The sequence below is a fragment of the Myotis nattereri genome, assembly GCF_964212035.1.
Source record: "Myotis nattereri genome assembly, chromosome: 2".
Classification (NCBI taxonomy): domain Eukaryota; kingdom Metazoa; phylum Chordata; class Mammalia; order Chiroptera; family Vespertilionidae; genus Myotis; species Myotis nattereri.
Genome location: NC_138076.1, coordinates 160,197,654 through 160,219,184, shown reverse-complemented (window position 1 = coordinate 160,219,184; position 21,531 = coordinate 160,197,654). Strand labels below are relative to the sequence as shown.

General features: G+C 49.5%; 2 protein-coding genes across 2 annotated transcripts in view; both read right to left on the bottom strand.

Annotated features, from left to right (window-relative positions):
* BAZ2A (bromodomain adjacent to zinc finger domain 2A) overlaps positions 1–13,345 on the bottom strand; it is a 37,874-nt gene extending 24,529 nt beyond the window's left edge. Inside the window, exon 1 of the mRNA XM_081084389.1 lies at positions 13,159–13,345. Within this exon, the coding sequence (XP_080940515.1) occupies positions 13,159–13,162 (4 nt within the window). The 5' untranslated portion in view covers positions 13,163–13,345. The remainder of the gene's footprint in view (positions 1–13,158) is intronic.
* A 1,731-nt stretch (positions 13,346–15,076) lies between these two features.
* Positions 15,077–21,151, bottom strand: ATP5F1B (ATP synthase F1 subunit beta). Its single transcript, XM_081084388.1, has 10 exons — positions 20,995–21,151; positions 20,334–20,516; positions 19,933–20,107; positions 19,097–19,218; positions 18,669–18,853; positions 17,919–18,077; positions 17,665–17,787; positions 16,533–16,745; positions 15,895–16,096; positions 15,077–15,324 (listed from the first exon to the last, which is right to left on the bottom strand). Exons 1-10 carry the CDS (start codon positions 21,119–21,121, stop codon positions 15,227–15,229), a joined length of 1,587 nt encoding a protein of 528 aa, XP_080940514.1. The 5' UTR covers positions 21,122–21,151; the 3' UTR covers positions 15,077–15,226.
* Positions 21,152–21,531: the final 380 nt, after the last annotated feature.

Below are 21,531 nucleotides of genomic sequence, written 5' to 3'. Positions count from 1 at the left end.
CATCAATTTCATCATAAGAACTTTAGTACTCATCTCCAGAGCTTGTAAAGATTTAGTGAGAAAATCTATATAAAGGACCTAGCACACTGTCACCCGGAAAGTATTCAATAAATGTTAGCTGTTATTATTAGACAAAAAGCGTAAAGACTGCTTAACTTCAAAAAGATAATCATGGCCCTAACTGGTTTGGCTCAGTGGATAGAGAGACAGCCTGCGGACTGAAGGGTCCCGGGGTTCGATTCTGATCAAGGGCATGTACCTTCGTTGCGGACACATCCCCAGTAGGGGGCGTGCAAGAGGCAGCTGATCGATGTTTCTCTCTCATCGATGTTTCTAACCTTCTATCCCTTTCCCTCTTTCTCTGTGAAAAAATCAATAAAATATATATATTAAAAAAAAAAAAAAAGATAATCATGGCCCTAGCTGGCTTGGCTCAGTGGATAGAGCATCAGCCTACAGATGAAGGGTCCTGGCTTCAATTCCAGTCATGGGCACATGCCTGGGTTGCGGGCTCCATCCCTAGGGGGGGCATGCAGGAGGCAGCCAATCGATGATTCCCTCTCATCATTGGTGTTTCTATATCTTTCTCCCCCTCACTTCCTCTCTGATATCAATAAAAAATATATTTAAAAAAAAGATAATCATGGCCAAAAGGTCAAAATATAACATAAATATAATTTAAACTGTTACCCAGCCAGACTTCCCTATAGGCAACTTGACACTTGATTTCAGATGTCACTTAAATATGGGATCACAGTATGGGAATGTAAAGAAAATGTGGACAGCTCCTTTCAGCAATAAACTCTAGGTTATTTCATTTTAACCTTGCTACCCAAGATGGTTTGCACAATAAAACCTGAAAATAAATTATGCCTTCCTATCTAGAACCAATAAGGGCATCATCAGTAAAGCAAAGGAGAATGTCTCCCTTTGAACTAATAGGATTTTGGCCAAATGAAAAAAGAAATTAGTGCCCAATCCCCAGAATAGCAGACAGCTCTCATGACCAGGGAGTACAATCAGGCCAGTCTCCAGCCCAGTCCCAGTAATATGTAAATGGATCTCTTAAGAACCTCTCTACTTCATTTATATGAGTTAAGAGGTGGTACCCCATAAGCTTGAAGTAGTAAAGTCCTTGACACATGGCCAAATAGGCTTCTCTTCTCTCAGTTGCAACTGACAAATTACTACTCTGTGGACCTGTGACATGGTTTAAACAGAAAAAAGCTGACAATGCACAAAGTGTTGAAATAAATATTACAGATTTCAACACTGTTGCAGGTGCCCTGACCAATCCTAACACCCAGACCTCTGAGGCGACCCACAGAACGGCAAGACACATTAACACCACCCAGCTAGACACTTTGGCAATCCCTAAAGCTCTTTGGTTTGTTCTTCCCATATAGTATAGCAAAATTTCACACATAGGTTTCTAATTCTTTTTTTTTTTTTAAGGGGTGGAGATTTCACATATTTACCTTCACTAAACAGCAAAAGCAAATTTTGCTGTTTAGTAAGAAAATAACTCACACTAGTATGTTTTAGCTTTGTAATTGTGAATGTTATGAAGATCATTTCTCAATTCTACATTTCTCTGGATTCATCCACCATACTATGGAAACTACCAACCAGGGATGACTTTGCCCCCTGAAGGGACATTTAGTAATGACAAAAGGTATATGTTACTGGCATCCAGTAAGTAGAAACTAGGGGTGCTTCTAATGACCCTGCCAATACACAAGACAGCCCACAACAAATAATCATGTGGCCCAAGATACCAACAGAGCCAATGCTGAAAAATCCTGCTCTAATATAAAAGCTGTCTCATTCCCCACTCCTGGGGAAGTTTCAAAAGTTTCCATTATTCCCAGTTCCTGATGCTGCAAACAAGGATGCTTTTACTTTTTTATCTAAAAAATCCTTCCCTAGCCCTAGCTGATTTTGCTCAGTGGATAGAGCATTGGCCTGCAGACTGAATGGTCCCAGGTTCAATTCTGGTGAAGGGCACATGCCTGGGTTGTGGTCTTGATCCCCAGTAGGGGGCATGCAGGAGGCAGCCAATCAATGATTCTCTCTCATCATTGATGTTTCTTTCTCTCTCCCCCTCTCCCTTCCTCTCTCTGAAAAATCAATACAATATATATATTGATTGGTTCGATTCCGGTCAAGGGCATTTACCTTGGTTGCGGGCACATCCCCAGTAGGAGGTGTACAGGAGGCAGCTGATCGATGTTTCTCTCTCATCGATGTTTCTAACTCTCTATCCCTCTCCTTTCCTCTCTGTAAAAAAATCAATAAAATATATATATTTTTAAAAACAGTCCCTTCAAACTCTGGCTCAGACTACAGCATGTATTGTATAAGGCTCATTCCCTAAAAAATGTCCTTTCCTTAACCCCCTTTCCAATTCAGGCTAGCAAGGCAGGAGGAAGATGATGAAAGAGGATTATACCAAGGGGGGCTACTCCAAAGCAACTGCCATGTCCAGGCTGCTCAGGAGAACACAAAGATGACTGTTCTCTATCCTGATTTCTTCTAAACCAGCGGTTCTCAACCTGTGGGTCGCGACCCCTTTGGCGGTTGAACGACCCTTTCACAGGGGCCGCCTAAGACCATCCTGCATATCAGATATTTACATTATGATTCATAACAGTAGCAACATTACAGTTATGAAGTAGCAACGAAAATAATTTTATGGTTGGGTCACAACATGAGGAACTGTATTTAAAGGGCCAGAAGGTTGAGAACCACAACGATGTAGTTTCTACAACACCCGTCAGATACTAAATCCTACCATTGTGCCTCCAGCACCTAATTTAGTGCTAAGTACATAAAAGAACTAAAGGAAATACATATCTGTCGAACCCACAGATAGAACAAATAAATAGGTATTTTCTGCCAGCTTACTCATCCAATTAAGGTTGTGATTTTTGCTCCTACTATTCTGAGAGAACCAATAAGTTCAGCTTCATTCTTCATAAAGATAACAATTTCTAGAGGAAGAAAGGCCCAAATCCTGACTTATTTTAGACAGCTGTCCCCTGTAGAAAATAAGGCAAGGAAACAGAAATATTGAGAGTGTGAAAGGCAATAAATTTAAGCTCTAAATTAGTAAAATGTTCTGCTTGATTTAACTTAATACTCAAGGGACAGATAAGTTTTTAAGTATTTGTTGACTGGATAAAGGAACCATTTAACAATCTAGGCTAGGTGTTCTGTCACAGCTCTGGTCACTTCACTGTCAAAGGACGAGAAATGCCTCTGAAATTGCAGGACACTAAATATCACAGTCCACAGGTTGTAACAAGGTTATTTCTCTATTTCAGCTGATTGATTTTAGGAAATTCAACTCAAACAGTTAAGAACTCCACCTTGCCTACAAGATGATCTTCTCCCCTCCTGCTCCCCCCGCAAAAAAAACCTGAGCTGAGCATGCAGGTTAAAGATTCCATTTGGGCCGAAACCGGTTTGGCTCAGTGGATAGAGCGTCGGCCTGCGGACTGAAAGGTCCCAGGTTCGATTCCGGTCAAGGGCATGTACCTGGATTGCGGGCACATCCCCAGTGGGGGATGTGCAGGAGGCGGCTGATCGATGTTTCTCTCACATTGATGTTTCTGACTCTCTATCTCTCTCCCTTCCTCCCTGTAAAAAAATCAATAAAATATATTTAAAAAAAAAAAAAGATTCCATTTGGGCCCTAGCAAGTTTGGCTCGGTGGATAGAGCGTCGACCTGCAGACTGAAGGGTCCCAGGTTTGATTCCGGTCAAGGGCATGTGCCTTGGTTGCGGGCACATACCCAGTGGGAGGGGTGTGCAGGAAGCAGCTGATCGATGCTTCTCCCTCATCAATGTTTCTAACTATCTCTCTCCCTTCCTCCCTGTAAAAAATCAATAAAAAAATACATTAAAAAAAAAAGATTCCATTTGGAAGAGCCAATCCACCTGTTTCTTAAAAACCCTCCGTTTTTGCTAAGGTTATATTATCCTTTCAGTCTGTAAAATACCCTCTTAATTATTTCTTATAACTAGGAGGACAAAAGACTCAGTAACACAGTAACACAATTCTACTTTTATTGCCAGTGGCTCAATCCAAGGACAAACAAACAAATCAGGAAGATTATTTACCCCAGGAAATACCTCAAAAGTTTTATACTTCACTCTATGTCCTAGGACCGTGGTCGGCAAACCTCGGCTCGCGAGCAACATGTGGCTCTTTGGCCCCTTGAGTGTGGCTCTTCCACAAAATACCACATGCGGGCGCGCACGTACAGTGCGATCGAAACTTCATGGCCCATGCGCAGAAGTCGGTATTTTGTGGAAGAGCCAGTATTTTGTGGAAGAGCCACATTCAGGGGGCCAAAGAGCCGCATGTGGCTCGCTAGCCACAGTTTGCCGACCACTGTCTAGGACAGTGATGGCAACCCTTTTGAGCTCGGCGTGTCAGCATTTTGAAAAACCCTAACCTGCCGAAACCGGTTTGGCTCAGTGGATAGAGCGTCGGCCTGCGGACTGAAAGGTCCCAGGTTCGATTCCGGTCAAGGGCATGTACCTAGGTTGCGGGCACATCCCCAGTGGGAGATGTGCAGGAGGCAGCTGATCGATGTTTCTCTCTCATCGATGTTTCTAACTTTCTATCTCTCTCCCTTCCTCTCTGTGAAAAATCAATAAAATATATTTTAAAAAAAACAAAAAAAAAAAACCCTAACCTAACTCTGGTGCCGTGTCACATATAGAAATTTTTTTGATATTTGCAACCATAGTAAAACAAAGACTTATATTTTTGATATTTATTTTATCTATTTAAATGCCATTTAACAAAGAAAAATCAACCAAAAAAATGAGTTCGCGTGTCACCTCCGACGCATGTCATAGGTTCGCCATCACTGGTCTAGGACATAAAAACTTTGAATACTGAACACATCTCACACAAAGTCAAACATCACATCAGTTATTAGAGTAACTTCCACACTATGTTAACAGTGAAAGAATATAGCAGACCACTTCAGAGGTGAGGTGATGAAAAAGGTCGACAGCAGCAAGACAGAGTAACCCTAACAAGCTTTTCTTCTGTCTTGGCAACACCTGATTCCAGAATCACAAGACTCCAAGATGAACCTCTCAGGGCATTCTAGATTTCTGACTGGCTCTGAGGTCAGCCCACATAGTTCTATCTATACCTCAATTTTTTTCCTTTAGAGAGAGAAAAGGGCGGAGGGGGAGAGGATGTCAATATTAAGAAATATATTTCTGATAGAAAAATGCATCCATTTTACAAGAGGGTCATGAAAAGTTTGTTTCATTCAGCTTTCTGATCAATCACGTATCAAATGAACTCAGTATCTACTTTCTCAAAATCAACTATTTCTTTTAGAGTCCAAAGAAAGAAGTGGTCTTTCTCCCTCACTCTTTTAACCCCACAACGGGGAAAATCAATGTACTATTCTGTCAGGTCCCAATTTAGATAAACAAAGGTTGAAGAAAGGGGAACTTAGAGTCAGTGTCATATCAACCAATCAGAAAGCAACTCAAACCAACCAGTAAGCAGAGAGGCAAGAAAAAGGACAATGACATGGGACTTGTTTTTACTGTTGCAACCTCAACAGACACAGTGAAAATAGCATGATGCTATCTTAAAAGTGATGATGCTGCTATCACATAATCATATGCCTATCTGTTCATATCCTGGACCTTTATCCTAGGAATCTACAATTCAGGTGGGAAGTTTGTGACTGGAAAATAATGAAAAGTTTATAAAGTGCCAAGCTTAAGCAGTTTTCAGTGTAGTCCAATGATCTCAATCAACACCTCATCTCTCAAAATATAAAATCCTGTGGCCAACTCATCTCTAACCAAACCCAGTGTCTAACAAAGTGCCTATGGACACAGTACACAGTCCATCACTATGCTATATAGCAGAAATCTCCTGGAGTTATCAGGTGGGAGAAAGAGAAAATCTGCACACACGACTTTGCACAAAAACAGAGGAAAAGCTTACCACTCTCCAAGAAGGGTAATAACAGAGAAGACGTCTTTTATGAACTGAAGAGTATGTCATATGACAGCTAACTCCCCTAATTAGTTGATTCTGCAAAAGGTAAACTCTCCAGCCCTGACCGGTTTGGCTCAGTGGATAAAGTGTTGGCCTGCGGACTGAAGGGTCCCAGGTTCGATTCCGGTCACGGGCATGTACCTGGGTTGCGGGCACATCCCCAGTGGGGGGTGTGCAGGAGGCAGCTGATGGATGTTTTCTCTCTCATCGATGTTTCTCTCTATCCCTCTCCCTTCCTCTCTGTGGAAAATCAATAAAATATATTAAAAAAAAGGTAAACTCCCCAACATCCTGTCAACCAACAAGCTTCCCACAGACTATCCTTGGGCTAGAATCACCAGTGAGGAATAAGCCCACCATCCTCTCTTTGCAAATCAGTCTCTATCCCAACACACAAATCCCACTCACACATCTTCCCCATTCCCTCCTCTTTTTTTACCCCTCAGAATCTACCCTTCACCTCAGAAGCTCACTTACTCAGGTGCTCTGCAATACATAAATTATCATGCTTAAGAATACATCAAGCAGAATTCAAAAAAGCCACTCCTCTCATGCCACAAAGACCGAGGTGCTCCTGGCAGCTCTCTGTGCTGAGGGGATGTGCATCACCCTGCGGGTGGATGACTGAGTTTGCTCCTCTATGACCTCCAGCTCAAGGAGAAAAAATCAAAACAGGGAGACAGAGATGCTCTGGAGGGGGTACTGGGATCAGGGGATCAACTGCAGTGACTACTTACTTCCCAGTTGACAAATTAAGTTTAAAAAAAAAAAAAAAGTCGAACGAAAGGACTCTCACATCACATGGTTGGCAGGATCCAAGCTTGCCCAGAAGGCCTCAGAAAATGAAACCAAATCTGATTAAAATGGACATTTCAAAACAAGAGACGCAGCAGCAAACGCACAGCTGCCATTTCCCGGCCACATCCTGCGGGAGGCTGGGGGAGGGGCAGTTTGTGTACAGATGGAGGTGAAAGCCCCCCCCCCCCCCGCACCCTCCCCCTACAAGGATGCAAATCTCTCCTCAATAAAGCCTACAAAGGAGGCTGCTATTGGCACTGCTACCCCTGGAAACTGGGAGCAGCAGGAAAGAAAGGGGTGAGGCGGGACCATCTTTTTCCGCCACGGAAATGGGGATCCCCTGAGTGAGGGATCCCCCTTGGAAAGGACTCCCTCTTTATTCTTCCCTTCGGTCCCTGAGCGGAGCTCAAACCCGGACGCTTCAGCATCAGCCCCTCCAGCCCCGGTCCGGAGTGCGGGAGTCCCCCGGGACCCAGGCCCCGGCCCGCGCAGCACCGCTCCAGAGAGGCCTCTCCTGCCGGCCACGCACACACGCCGCCCAGGGAGACACCCCGAGACCCCAGGGAACCCCATCTACCTCCGCTCGCCGCTGCCAACACGGCCCATCCCCACAAACGGTGGTCAGTCCGCCAGGGAACCCCCTCACCCACCCTGCGCACCCGGCCCGCCCCCACCCCACCCCCACCCGAGGAGGTGGAGCCCCGCCCGGGGATTCCACCCCGAGTTCCCCACACAAGTCACTTCCACCAGCCAGGCGGCTGCACTGCCTCGGCGACGGCCGACACCTTCGTTGCCACCGCCGGGAGCCTCCACCGGCTCTCCCGCCCCCACCGCCCCATCCCGGGTGTTCAGCAGACCCGCCGGGCCCCCGCGCCCCCAGCCTCTCGGGCAGGGCGACCCCCGCCCGGGGCTCGGTCCTACTGGCAACAGCCGGCGTCAGCTCCCGCCCCAGGCGAGGCTCTGGGCAGCTCCGCCGCCTCCGCCGGCAGAGCGAAGCCGCGGACGAAAGCTGACTCCCTCCCCTCAGGCCCCCGGCCCCAGACCCCACAGACCTGAGGTGGCGGCGTCCAGCCGGACTCGGGGCCTGTCTCTCCCCGGGGGACGGGCGGTTCACATGGCCGCGCTCCGGGAGCCAGAAGGGGAGGGGGCTTTGGGGGAGGGGGGCCTGGGGTCCAGGAGGGGGGAGGGGGACGCGGCTCAACCGCGGGGCCCGAGCGGAGCCAACATGGCCGGCGGAGGAGGAGTGAGTCGAAGCCGGAGGGGGCGGGGAAGCTGCGGTAGACGGAGCGCCGTCCTCCGCGCCGCCGGGTCCTAGCGCCGGGCGCTACCTTCCGGATCCGGACCTGGGTCCTAGCGCCGCCGCCTCCCGAGCCTACCCGGCAGCTCCCCAGTCTACACCGCGTCTCGTGGTGGCCGGCAGGCCCGCTTCACACTGAACAGACGGAAAGGCGTGCCATGGTCCCAAGGTTAATCTAAAAGACCGAGTTTCTAGGACCGAGGCAAGCGCCACTTCCCTAGGGGGGTGGGGTTGAGATCATGTCGAAGGCAGTCATTTCCCAGGCTGGGGAGTGGAGAAGTGGAAGTGGAGAAGCGGAAAGGTTAGTCAGCAAAGTCCAGTCCTGGCAAAGGGGTGGAGAAAGGCGAGAGCCTACTGCGCCTGCTGCCCACTCACCTCTGTCCTGTGGGGGCAGCCGGGTCCTGCCTGGATCATCACTTTCCCAGCGACATCTGCAGGGCCCTGCGGGTCGGGAAGAGTCCTGTGCGTAGGAAAAGGAAGGTCGGCGCTGGAGCCAGACAGGGAAGACCTGCCTACGTTTAGCCAACACCTGGTCAGAGGAGCGGGGATGACCAGGAAAACCGACAAGCCATTAAGGTGTCCCAAAGGTCCACCTATTCTTTAACTCCAGTGCTTTCTTTTGACAGGGCTATGTAACTGTGGGAAACCTAATGAGGACAGAAAAGTCTAGAAGAGGACGACAGTGTGGCTATCGTCTAAAATGTCTATTGTAGGGCCCCAGGGTGGGGAATAGTGCCCTATAGGATGTTGGAGTTTAGAGAGTTTCTAGTCCAGCCTTCTCTTGTTTGGCAGATAAACAAATTAAGGTCAGAGAGGATAATCAACTTGTTCAAGGTCAAATAGATAAAATGTACTAGAAACCAGCTTTCCTTTTCTAGCAACTCAACAGGCTTTGCAGGCTTCAATTCAATGCAATTCAGTTCTACAAGCAATTGCCTAAATTGTGCAAAACTGAGGCTGAATATTCTGGAAGAGGAACAGATATTGCGATGATGATGATGAAACACACTGGCAGGTTGGGGGGTGGGGGTCGACAAATACCTCTTCCTCTGGGGTCTAAGGAGGCGCTCTGAACACTGGGTGGACAGGGCGTGGCCACATACATCAGTTTAGATTGGCCTGGATGTCCGTACTCCACAGAGGAGTGGGCTCTCCAGGCTCCACTGCCCACTGCCAATGGCTCAGAGAGGGGAGGAGGAAGGGAGCTTCAGCAAAGCCTACAGCGTGTGGGCCAGAAAGCGGAGGCCAAGAGCACTAGGAGCGTTTCTCTCCCGGAGACAGCAGATTACCAGGCGGGAGCGGTAGACGGGTAGACACAGAAAGCCTTCTCTCTCCCTAAGTGACAGATGGACAGGTCACCTTGGAGAAAAAATAAAGACCTCCAACAGCCTGCTGACCTCAAGTCCCTGAGTGCACAGGGGCCACACGCAGGGGAGAGAGGTCCTTCCTTCTGAAGAAGGCAAGGATCCAGCAAACTTCTAAGGCATGCTCCCCCGCCTCCCAACCCCCAAAATAAAAATAAGGCAGGTGAAGAAGAGAGCTCAGGCCATGGCAGTGGCTTCTTAAAGGGCCAGGGGAGAGGCCTGTACCCTCTTTTTCCCTCTTCCCTTACCCAGGGTGGATGAGGGAGAACCTGCCTACCTCCCGCCCCAGTTGCCGGGCAGGCGGGTCGGAGACAGGAGGCGGAGGAGGAGCCTGTGTCCGTCAGACGGGCGTGGCCACGCCCCTTCCTCGCGCCGCACACCCACACACACCCACCCGCCGGCTCCGCTCCGCTCCGCACCGGAAGAGCCGGTTACTCCTGTGCCCCACTTGACTGCTCCCACCCCTTCCGAGCCGCAGGCCCGGTCTCCAGGACAACCCCCGGCACTATCCCGGCCAGGAGCGATCGGGGAGCGGGGTGTCGGATAGGAGAGGGCCGCCCGAGATGAGAACGGAAAGCGGGGCCAGATGCACCCTTCCCGCCTAGTGCAGAAGGAGGACAGTCACCGTCCTTCCCGAATAAGACCCCTCCTCATCCCATCGACTCAGAGAGCTTCCTGCTCTTCGAGAAAGGGTGAGGGTAAGATGTCCGTATGCCCGATACCTGGGTGTTTACTTCTTGCCAGAGGACAACCCAGGCAGCCGCTGTGCTGCTCCCCACATCCAGACGACAGAGGGCAGACTGACCCCACATGTCCCCAAACATTCCTCAATCCCATCAGAAGAGGCCCATCACCCACCCACTGCCCTCCAGGAAGCTACTAAAAAGGGGAGGGGGTAAATGATCGTTTTTCTCAGCAACTTGTGCGAAGGGTACCTAGGGATTACTAGGAACCTCTCTCAAACCAGGCCAGTAGGCGGGTACTTAAACAGGGAGGGAGAAATGAGCGCCTGCTCCCCTTTTCTCACCCTCCTGGCGTTCCTGCGGCAGCACCCGGATACTGGGGTCAGTGGCCACCGTGTTTCGTTTGCACCGCTCTACCTTCCTCTCCGCCTCCAGTTACTCCTGGAATTTAATCCCAAACACGACTGCGGACCACCCTTTCTTCCCCCCAGCTTACTCCCAGCCCATGGAGCAAGACTCAGAAGAGTCTGAAGCAAACGCAGCTATCTAGTCCTCTCATTTCTGGAGGGGGTGGTGGTGGTGAGAGCATGAAAAGGGGCAGAGTTGGGGACGCAGCTGGATTTGGGGGTACGAAGAACTCCCCAATGGAGGTAGGTAATTATTAAAGATCTCCCTGGCCCTCGCTGGCTGAATGGTTCATAATGTTGGTAGGGAGATGGCCCTCAACCCTGTAACCATTTTAACTTGCCCCCCTTCCTCTCCAAGTTACTGCAAAGCAGTCTCCTCTCCCTCTATATTCTGGGGAGGCTAGATTCTCCTACAACAAAAGGACTATAACCCTTCTCTTCTCTCCAAGTTGGTGTGTGCCCCCAAGATTCACGCACAACCCTGGTTCACACACAGCAACGAGCTCTCCATGTTCTCAGGAGGATGAAGAAAGCCCTAATTTCCTTAGGGGTGGGGACTCTCTTTGCATCTGAATAGAAAAGCCTGGCTTCCCTCGCCTGTTCCACCACCCCATACCCTTAGAGATTTAGTCCCAGCGCTTTCCTCGCCCCTCTCCCTGCCCCCACCCCCACCCCCACCCCCGCCCCCCGATTCCCTGACTCCGGGGTAGGAGTGTTCCCAGGCTGGGCTGGCCCGAGAGGAGGGCCTTTCCCACCTGGGCTGCTTGGCGGGTGCTGAGGTCGGGCCCCCACATTCCAGGAGTGGTGGGGTGGAGTGACAACTACAGAAAAGCGTTAGATGTGACTTAAGTGAACTTGAAGGACCAAGCGGCGCAGAGCCAGAAAGCGGCTGGAGCCTACGCCAAGCCCTCCGACACCCCTCACTACGGGGGCGAGGAGTGGGGGTGGCGGTTATTCCCCTCCCTTCGGAGGTTAGGATGGCGTGGGAAAGCGCTGGTTCCAGAGAAGAGGGGGCGAACCCAGACCGCGGGAGACCTTTCCGGCGAGGAAGGCGCGGGGGAGGGGAGATCCTGGGTCCCGAACAGGAGAGACGCCCCGGAGAGGCTGGGCGGGGCGCGAGAGGCCGCGGGGCTCCGGCCGCGGAGGACGCGGGAGGGCCGGGCAAGTCGCGGCGCGGGGAGAGGAAGGGCAGCCGTAGGGGGAGGGTCCGGTCCCGAGCCCGGACGGTGGGGATCCCGGGTAAGGGCCCGCAGGGGAGGCCCGCCCGGGGACGGACGCGGGTGCCGGGCCTCACCTGGAGCAGGCCGGGCGGCGGCGGCGGCGGCGCAGGTGGCCGAGCCGGGCGGCGGCGGCGCCTCCTCCCCCAGCCCTGGGCCGGCGGCGCGGGGGGCGGAGGGAGCGCTTAAAGGGGCCGGAGCTGCCGCGGGAAGGACGAGCCCTTGGGTCGGGCTGTGGCGGGGGGAGGGGCGGGGAGGCGGGTGGCGTCTCCTAGGGGCCAGAACCAGGAAGGATCCCAGAGGGAGGAAGAGGACAGATCCCAGGAAGAAGAGAGAAACTTCTGCGGTGACGTGGGGAATGGCGGTGGGTCCTCGCAGGAGGACCCGGGAGGGCTCCGCCTGCGCTCCCGGGGCCCCGGCAGAGAGCTTCCCACCAGGCAGGGCGGGGAGGCAGCGAGAGTCACGACTCCGAGAAGGAAAGGGAGATGCCGGAGCGGGGACCCCAGGCCGATCCGCTGCGGGGAGCGCAGAGGCCCTGCTCCGTGAACAGGTTCCCCGTGCTCCGGCTCCCCGAGGCCCCATCTCTATGGCTGCAGAAAGGCCTGGCAGTCTCCTTCCCTCGGCACTGCCCGGGTGTAAGAGCCGGCGGAGTCTGGAAGCCACGAGGGCGAAGACCTCCTCGGTCCTTCCGCCACAGTCGTGCCTCTTGCTCCGTGTTCTCCGTGGCCGGAGCCTGGGGAGCCGCCAGCAGCCGCCTGGGAGGCTACTGCGGGACCGTGGGAATCGGCGTTATTCAGGTTCAGTTTTCCCCCCACCACCACGCCACCCTTGCAGCAGCCTCTGGGGCAACAGGAAACAGCTGCTCAGTGCAGCCCCCACCTGGTGATGGGTCAGGGTGGGGGAGGAGAGAAAACAGACTGAAAAGGCCTGGGAGAAAATCGGGGGAGGAAAAACACCTTCAAAACGCTCCAACGCTACCAGAAGTGGGCTTTACTTTTGCGGGGGGCGGGGGAGGCCAGCAGTGAGTACTGTAAAATATAACTTGAATCTCAACAGCTTAAATGGGAAGGAGCAAGGCGGGGGAGGGGGGAGGTAGGGAGAGCCGCGACCTCAGGTACAGAGTCGCAGGCTCTTCCTTGAACCTGGAGCTTGCCAGTGCTCACGAGCCTGTGGTCGGCAGCCTCACCGGCTGAGCCCTGTGCCCCTATAGTCCCTTTTCTCCTCCTTCACCCCCTAAAAGAGCAAAGGTTAGGCCCCACCCCTGCTGAGTCAGCCAGGGAGGGAGGCCGGCATCCCTCGGGCCTTCCCGGGGGGCGGGGGGGGGGGCTGGTCCTCAAACTTACCCATGTCAGGCGGGCAGGCCGGGCTCCGGGGCTGGGACCACCAAGCTCCTCGCCGTCCTTGACTCCCCCTTCACGTGAAGGCTGGCGATCCTCCCAAACTGCGCTGGGAACTAGCACGAATCGAAAAGCCAGTGTATGCTTCCTGCAAACCACAGCCTGAACTGCTGTAGGGTGATGTCCCTGTGTGACAGACTGGGGTGGAGAGGGAGGAGGGAAGGGCGGGGCTTTCTCTGGGTGGAGAGGGAGGAGGAGGCGAGGACGGGGCAGGACCAGGAGAAATATGGAGGGAGGTTAGATCTGTGTTGACTCTCCAGGGCCTTGGTAGGAAAAGAGAGTGGCAGAGGGGGAAGGAAACAGTTGCATCTAGTAAGAGGGAGAAGGTTCTCGATGAATGCTGAGAAACGTGAACGTCTGAGGGGCGGGGATAGAGGGATACAAATGACCTTTAGAATCACAGTCCCCAGGTCTGCATCTGGGTAACATGGGAAAGCAAAACAGAAAGGGCTTACCCAGACCCTTGGGCCTTCTGAACCAGCTCCTTACCCACTCCAGAGCAAGGACCTAGTGTCCCCACCTCCGGAACTCAGCATTTCCCCAAATCCAGGTTTTTCTGGAAACAAACTACTGGGCACAGGTGGCTCAGGGGCTCCACCTTCCGTCCAAAACATGACACACAAGAGAGTGGTGCCAGGGACGTCATAAGACAAATGGGAGTAAACTTGGAGGACCCTACCCCACCCCTGGCGCCTCTCCCAAAGCCCCTCCCCAACCTTCAGCCCCCCAGGGCCTCTGAATTGGGGAGTTTGTCCCCGCCCTTCTTCTGGCCAACTTGAAAGCCTCAGGGTGGAGCTTATAGATGTAGCCTCCTCCTCAGGACAAAAACTCGGGTTTGTAAACAGTCATTAGCTAAGAACCACATCTCAGCAAATGGCCTTCAAGTGTTTCAAAATGGTGAGATCAGTTCTTGCAGTCTCCAGTCCTGCCACCAGAGGGAAGTAGATGGGTCCAGGCCAGAAAACTTCAGGGGCACCAAATCCGACCCTGCACTGTAATAGGCACCTGTTTCAAACTGAAATGCCTGTACTTGAGTTCTTCTAACCCTGAACCTTTTAGTGGGAAATTGTCTAATTCCATTACAGTCCAGAAGCCCAAGCCTGGGAACCCTGGAAACTGCTGTTCTCCTGTCACACACTTTCCTCAGCTTAGTCAGGGGTCTTTGCGGAGCTATGGATAGGCCTCATGGCATTTTATACCCTGCACTGCCTCAATCACATACAAGTCAAAGCTTGCCCAAAGTATAAATCAGGAAGCAGAACACTTTCTGGAAAAAAATGGTCTAGGTATAGTAGAGAAAGCCCTTTTGAGTCAATTTTTACACAGATCAGTATTAACCCTTCGGAACATGCACCACCATTTCCTAAAAATTAAATGCATACATTGACTAACCCTTGCCTTTTTTTAAAAACAGCAGTTTCTAAACCCAACCCCCTTTCCCAATGTGCACTTCTAACAAGACCCACAGTTGTCCATCAATCCAAGACTGGTGTGTTTTTTTTTTTGGGGGGGGGAGCCATTTTAAACATATGGCCTACTTTGTGAGGTTTTGTGTGGCAACTCTAAAATTACTGTTAAAAACTTCAGTGTTGCCCTAACCAGTTTGGCTCAGTGGATAGAGCGTCAGCCTGCTCGATTCCGGTCAAGGGTATGTACCTTGGTTGTGGGCACATCCCCAGTAGGGAGTGTGCAGGAGGCAGCTGATCCATGTTTCACTCTCATCAATGTTTCTAACTCTATCCTCTCCCTTCCTCTCTCTAAAAAAATCAATTAAAAAAAAAAAAAAGCTGCTCAACTTAAAAAAAACAAAACAAAATTAACGTCAGTGTTGGCTGTGTTGTTAGGACCAAGAAAAACAGATTCGGAGAGATGTACATTTTATTGGAAACCTTACTCTTCAGACAGAACACAATGTCTTCAATCAAGGCTCTCATGTGCCTTAACAGAGAAAACTGAACTTTTGGGATCAGGGTCAAGGAGAGAGACAGCTTGGAGGAAGAGTGCTGGGATCCTCTCAAGAATGCTCTTCGGCCAGCTTAGCAGCTTTTGCCACAGCTTCTTCAATGGGTCCCACCATATAGAAGGCCTGTTCTGGGAGATGGTCATATTCACCTGTATGGAAAAACACACAAAAACAGAACACCCCGACTGGTGAGAAGTGGAGGGATATCAACTTTACATCACCACTTGAGGCTACCAGTCAGAAATCTTTTCTTAGCAAACTTCCCTCACAAATCCAATTTACAGGACATGATACAGTATGGGTTAAGAACAGATGATCTGGTGCCACATATTCTGGGTTCAAATTCTTGCTCTATACGTTGGCTGCAATATTGGGACTGGTTATTTTAAACCTTTCTGTGTTTTAAGTCCCCTAATTTGTAAAACAAGATAATGCCTTCCTCATAGGATCTTGTAATTCACTTAGAAGAGTAGCTAATACTGAATGCACTCAGTGTTGGCTGATAAGAAAAGTAATACATGTCTCACTCTCAGAGTATAGTATTTCCAAAGAAAATTAATGGGCAATAGCTTGTGTTTTATTTTTTAAAATTATGTAATTAGGCGCGATATATTTATACATTGTTTGATGGCTGCTGCAATCGGAACATAACACAGCAAGCATTCAAGAGATTTCAGTTTCTCTGCCACGTATGTGCAGGTTTATACTTGAAATCTCACCTGCCAAAATCTGTTGGAATCCTTTGATGGTCTCCTTCAGGGGCACCAACTTCCCCATATGACCTGTGAAGACCTCAGCAACCTGGAATGGCTGAGACAAGAAACGCTGTATTTTCCGTGCACGGGACACAGTCAACTTGTCTTCCTCAGAAAGTTCATCCATACCCAGAATGGCAATGATATCCTGGAGAGATTTGTAGTCCTATGAAAAAAACAAGATAGCCCGGAATAAGTAGTCACATTCCTTTAATTTGGACAAAAACCTAAGGGTTAATATCACCTTACACTCACACTGAGCTTTGTACAAAGCATTTTAGCACTTTACCTCACTTTATAAGTGAAATGAGTTAGTGGAAGAAAAGTTACATATCGTAGTGGTGAGAGGGCCCTCAGCTAAGATCCGTGTCTCGTTCTTTCTACTCCTAGTGTAGTACTGTTAGATAAAATTGGATTCCAAAGACCAAGTACCTGGAAAACCAAGAGGCCCCATTAACATGCACCAGAAACTGCCTGTCTCAGTTTTCCTTGCTCTAAAGCAAAGCAGAGAAGTCACCAGGGAAGAGCTGATCCTAATACAGTCCCTTAATTCCCCTCTGTATGATTTTATGGACACTAATCTCACCTACAATAATACTCACCTGTAGGATCTTTTGCACCCCACGGGCAACATCATAATGCTCACTGCCAACAATGTTGGGATCCATGATGCGAGAGGTGGAGTCTAGAGGATCCACAGCTGGGTAGATGCCCAGTTCAGCAATAGCACGGGACAACACTGTGGTAGCATCCAAATGGGCAAAGGTAGTGGCAGGGGCAGGGTCAGTCAAGTCATCGGCAGGCACATAGATAGCCTAAAGTGAGTCAAAAAGCCATGAGGAACAACAGAAGCCAAAGCTAATTAATTCTACTTAAGCCATCCCCCTTCCTAACCTGTCCTCATTCTCACTCCATCTTAGCATTCAAGAGTCCACCTCAAAAGAACCTTCTTACCACCCCTAAGTTTACAGATTATCTGGTCCCTGTAAGCTGTAATGAAAGAATTTCTATTGTCATTCCTTTAAAAAAAATATTTGTATTGATTTTTGAGAGAGAGGAAGGGAGAGGGACTGAGATATAGACACATCAATGGGAGAGATATCGATTGACTGCCTCCTGCACACCCCATACTGTGGATGGAGACTGCAACCCAGGCATGTGCCCTGACCGGGAATCAAACCAGCGACCACATGGTTCATGGGTCGATGTCCAACTACTGAGCACACCGGCTGGGCCATTCCTTCTGTTTTTCACCCTACATTTTAACTCTATTATAGTCATACCCACTTTCTGAATTAAAACAAAAATACCTTGAACCACAGTTCACTAGAAAAATGAATCATGAAAGTTACCACACAACTTAAGACACAGTTTTACAATTTTATATAAACACCATATATAAACATTTAAAAATTTGTAGTACATTAATGCAACACATTTACTGCTCAATTTCCATGTAGTTCGACTCCCCCTCAGGCTGGAAACCACTACTTTGTGATCTACATTTATTCAACTATTTTATTTTTTTTTATTTTTATTTTTTAATATTCAACTATTTTAGATGAATGTTTAACCTTTTAGGATTTTTGACATGAACATATAAAATTTTACCCTTCATTTCAGAGAGCACATGAGCCCAGGTAAAAGCCTCTTGAGATGTAAGTAATTAAGTTTGATGCTTCTCTGTACATGCCTTTATACAAATTAGACCTTCATTTACTTAATTGTTCTTACCTGTACAGAAGTGATAGATCCCTTCTTGGTAGTGGTGATTCTTTCCTGCATGGTACCCATATCAGTAGCCAGGGTAGGCTGGTAGCCTACAGCAGAAGGGATTCTGCCCAATAAAGCAGACACCTAAAAAAAAAAAAAAAAAAAAAAAAAAGAACTAAGAACGAAAGGTCTTAGGTATCTGTATCTTCAGCCTCATGTGCATCATTCCATAGAAAGGTTAAATGAACTAGGTCTCCTGAAGCTCTCTCTCTTACCTCTGAGCCAGCCTGGGTGAAGCGAAAGATGTTATCGATAAACAGCAGTACATCTTGACCTTCTTGGTCTCTGAAGTATTCAGCAACAGTCAGTCCAGTCAGAGCTACCCGGGCACGGGCACCAGGTGGTTCATTCATTTGACCGTACACCAGTGCTACCTGCAATAATCATACACAATCGGAAAACTTGAATGTGGAGCTCGGGGATCATTGACGCAGGCTCCAAAGGCAGACTTATCCAAATGTAGGAAACTCAACTGCATAATTAGCGGTAGTGGGGGATTGCTGGCACTCTCCCCTAGCAAAATGAAAATCCCACAGGAGTATGGAAGCCATATATCCCAAGGTCCCCAAATCAGTTAAACTACAAAAAACTCCCTTCTCAGAAGGTGTTAATGTTTTTATTCACAAGTTTTGTTTCCTTTTAGAACTGCAGTTCAAAACACCAAAGATAATTTCTGGTATCACTGAGGTAAGTCTGAAAATTACTGAGGTAGTCGGAAGGAAATACACTCTCCCCAAAATTAGCTTTCAAATGATGGGTCTATCTACCATAAAAAGTCTGGAAATGTAATCAAATGTGCACTAGTATATTACAAATTGGGGGGAAAACACTGACAGGAATTTCCTTTGTAGGTCCTGGGACACTAAAAGAAAAAAAAACACCCATGGCTTCAGCTAGCAATGCAGTCCACTGCAGTCATTTCCTAGCACACCTGCTATGTGAACATTAATCAGTTCAGTGCTCACCTTGGAGGTAGCATCTTTTAAGTTGATAACACCAGACTCAATCATTTCATGGTATAAGTCATTGCCCTCTCGTGTTCTCTCACCAACACCAGCAAACACAGAATAACCACCATGGGCTTTGGCAACGTTGTTGATTAACTCCATGATCAGTACAGTCTTGCCAACTCCTGCACCACCAAAGAGCCCTGGGAGAGGTTGAGAAAAAAGAATAGTTAAGAGTTCTATATTCCTAAAGAAGCAAATTTTAAAAAAAAGTTCTTTCCATCTTTTTCCCTCTCAGAAATGGCATCTGGCTTCAGCAAACTCAGAAGAACGAAAGTCAGAAGCTATTCATCAGCAAGGGGTAGATCCTCAGTACCCACTCATAACATGGTAGGATGTTTTTCTCTCCACACTGTTTGGAAAATATGCACCCACCGCTAACATACCAATTTTGCCACCCTTGGCATAGGGAGCCAGGAGATCCACAACCTTGATACCAGTAACCAAAATTTCCTGCTCAACACTCATCTCAACGAACTCAGGAGCCTCAGCATGAATAGCAGCAAATCTACAAAGGCAGAAGAGAAGACCAGTGTCTATTCATCTTGTTGAAAGGTTCCTCTCAATTCTCAAGTGTAACCCTTTACTTAGTCTCATCTCCTCTTACCAAGGGGAATTTCATTATCATGGGAAACAATAATCCCTTCACCTGCCAACTTTAACTGTCATAAAGATTTTTCCTTTGCCTGGCCAGCGTGGCTCAGTGGTTGACCTATGAACTAGGAAGTCACAGTTCAATTCCCAGTCAGGGCACATGCCGGGGTTGCAGGCTCGATCCGGGTGGGGCATGCAGGAGGCAGCCCCTTCGATGATTCTCTCTCATCATTAATGTTTTCTCCCTCTCTCTCCCCGCCCCCCCCGCCCCTCCTTTCTTCTCTCTGAAATCAAAAAAAGATTTTCCTTTACTGAGTCCTAACCTAACAGCACTTCTTTGCACACGAATCATGCAAGTTCTGGAAATCCCACAACATAAGCCATCGGCAGTAAAACTCAAATAATCAACTTGGGTCCTAAGCAGGTGTTTTTTTTTACAATCAGAATTTCTGCATCCTTAATTTTCTTCTACAGAAATTGCATTGTGTAGCTTTAATAATCGAATATGACAGCATTTTTAAGTATCCTCCACAGAAAAATTCTGCCATACTAAAAAGCGTCACCTAATGTATAAGACTGCAAGAAAAAGCAGTTCCTCTGTGTATAGATGCAGCGAGAGGATACTTACTGTTTGGTTTTGATGGGGCCTCTCTCATCAATAGGTTCTCCAATGACATTCATAATTCGGCCCAAGGTCTCAGGACCAACGGGAATTCTGATGGGTGCACCAGAATCCAGGACTTTCTGGCCTCTAACCAAGCCTTCTGTACCATCCATGGCAATGGTCCTTACAGTGCTCTCACCTGTCAGATAAAGGCATTGCTGCAGGGTGGTACATACAACCAACATGGCTTCATGGTATTTAACATAGTGTAGGTGGCATGGAAGACTCCTTCTCAGTACCGAAAGGTGGCTTCAGCAAACTCAGAAGAACGAAAGTCATTTTGAAAAAAATCATCATAGAAGGAAGACAGCCGGGATCCGGGCCTATGTGAGCTAAACTCTACTATCCCTGACAATCCTACTTACCCAGGTGCTGGGCGACCTCCAACACCAGCCTGGTCTCCCTGCCTTGCACTTCCAGGGCGTTCAGGATGGGCGGCAGTCCCTCGTCGAACTGGACGTCCACCACCGCACCGATGACGGCCACGATCCGCCCGGTGGCGGCGCCTGGCTTAGGCGCCGGGGACGTCTGGGCGGCATAGTCTCTGGCTAACAGACAAGAAAGATTGGCAGGAGCTGGGGTCGGGGCAGTGAAAAGGTCACTGGGGGCCCGGACTTAACCCACAAGGTCTGGAGAATTCAGCCCAAGCCCGACCTCCTTCCGCTTGCAGGGAAGGCGTGTCCGGAGGGAGGGCCGTGCAGGAACCCAAAAAGCGCCTGCACAATTCTCCATCTTCACACACAAAACCCCAATATTCGAGAGCTCGGTGCCCCCAATCCACGGGAAGGTCATTGCACCTGCCCGCACTTTTCCGTCACACTGCGCCTCCCTTTTCCAAAATTAGACGGAATTAGATGGAAGAAAGCGCCCCTGGATGAACCGTTCTTGTTCTCCATCCGTTAGAGGGTAGGGGGCGGCCATGGCGTTCTTCTAGCACCAGATACCTTAGGCCCGAGCGACAATCGCCCCCGGCTCAAGGTCACGGGGCTGCAGAAACAAACCCAGCTACTACAAGAAGGCACTTACCAGGATGAAGCACTGCCGGGGCAGCCCGCAGTAAGAGCTGGGCTTGGGGTAACGGCGCTGAGGGGCTGAGTCCCCGCAAGGCCCCGGAGGCCGAGGCTGCGGCCACACGACCCACAAGACCCAACATGGCGGAGTCCGGGTGGAGACTGAACGCAGCAGCAGTAGCGGCCGCCAACATCGCGGCAATGGGGGCGAGGCCTACTCTGCAGTAGGCACGCCCATTGGATGAGTTTGCTGCTCATCATCATCAGCGCTCCTCCTATAGGTTAATAATCTCTCATCTTCTCAAGCATTGGTCAAAATTGATGCTAATCTGAATTCCTTTTTTTTACTGGACATGGTCAGGCTAGGTGCAACCCTCAGAGCCTCAAAGCTTAATTGGACGACAGGGACGTCAGTTAGAGGCAGTACTTGGCGGAACTACGTTTAGGAAGGGGGCCGAGTTCCTGTCGGGAAGCACGTGGGCGGCAGGGCTGCCCTTGGGCTCTCTCCTCAGATAGGACCTTGAGCTGGATGACAGTCTCGGGGGCGGGCGTT

Coding starts and splice junctions, on each gene's coding strand:
- ATP5F1B (XM_081084388.1), bottom strand. CDS start 21,121: ATGTTGGGTCTTGTGGGTCGTGTGGCCGCAGCCTCGGCCTCCGGGGCC. Junction 20,517..20,994: donor CCCGGCAGTGCTTCATCCTG/GTAAGTGCCTTC, acceptor CTTGTCTGTTAG/CCAGAGACTATGCCGCCCAG. Junction 17,788..17,918: donor TCACCCAGGCTGGCTCAGAG/GTAAGAGAGAGA, acceptor TTTTTTTTTTAG/GTGTCTGCTTTATTGGGCAG.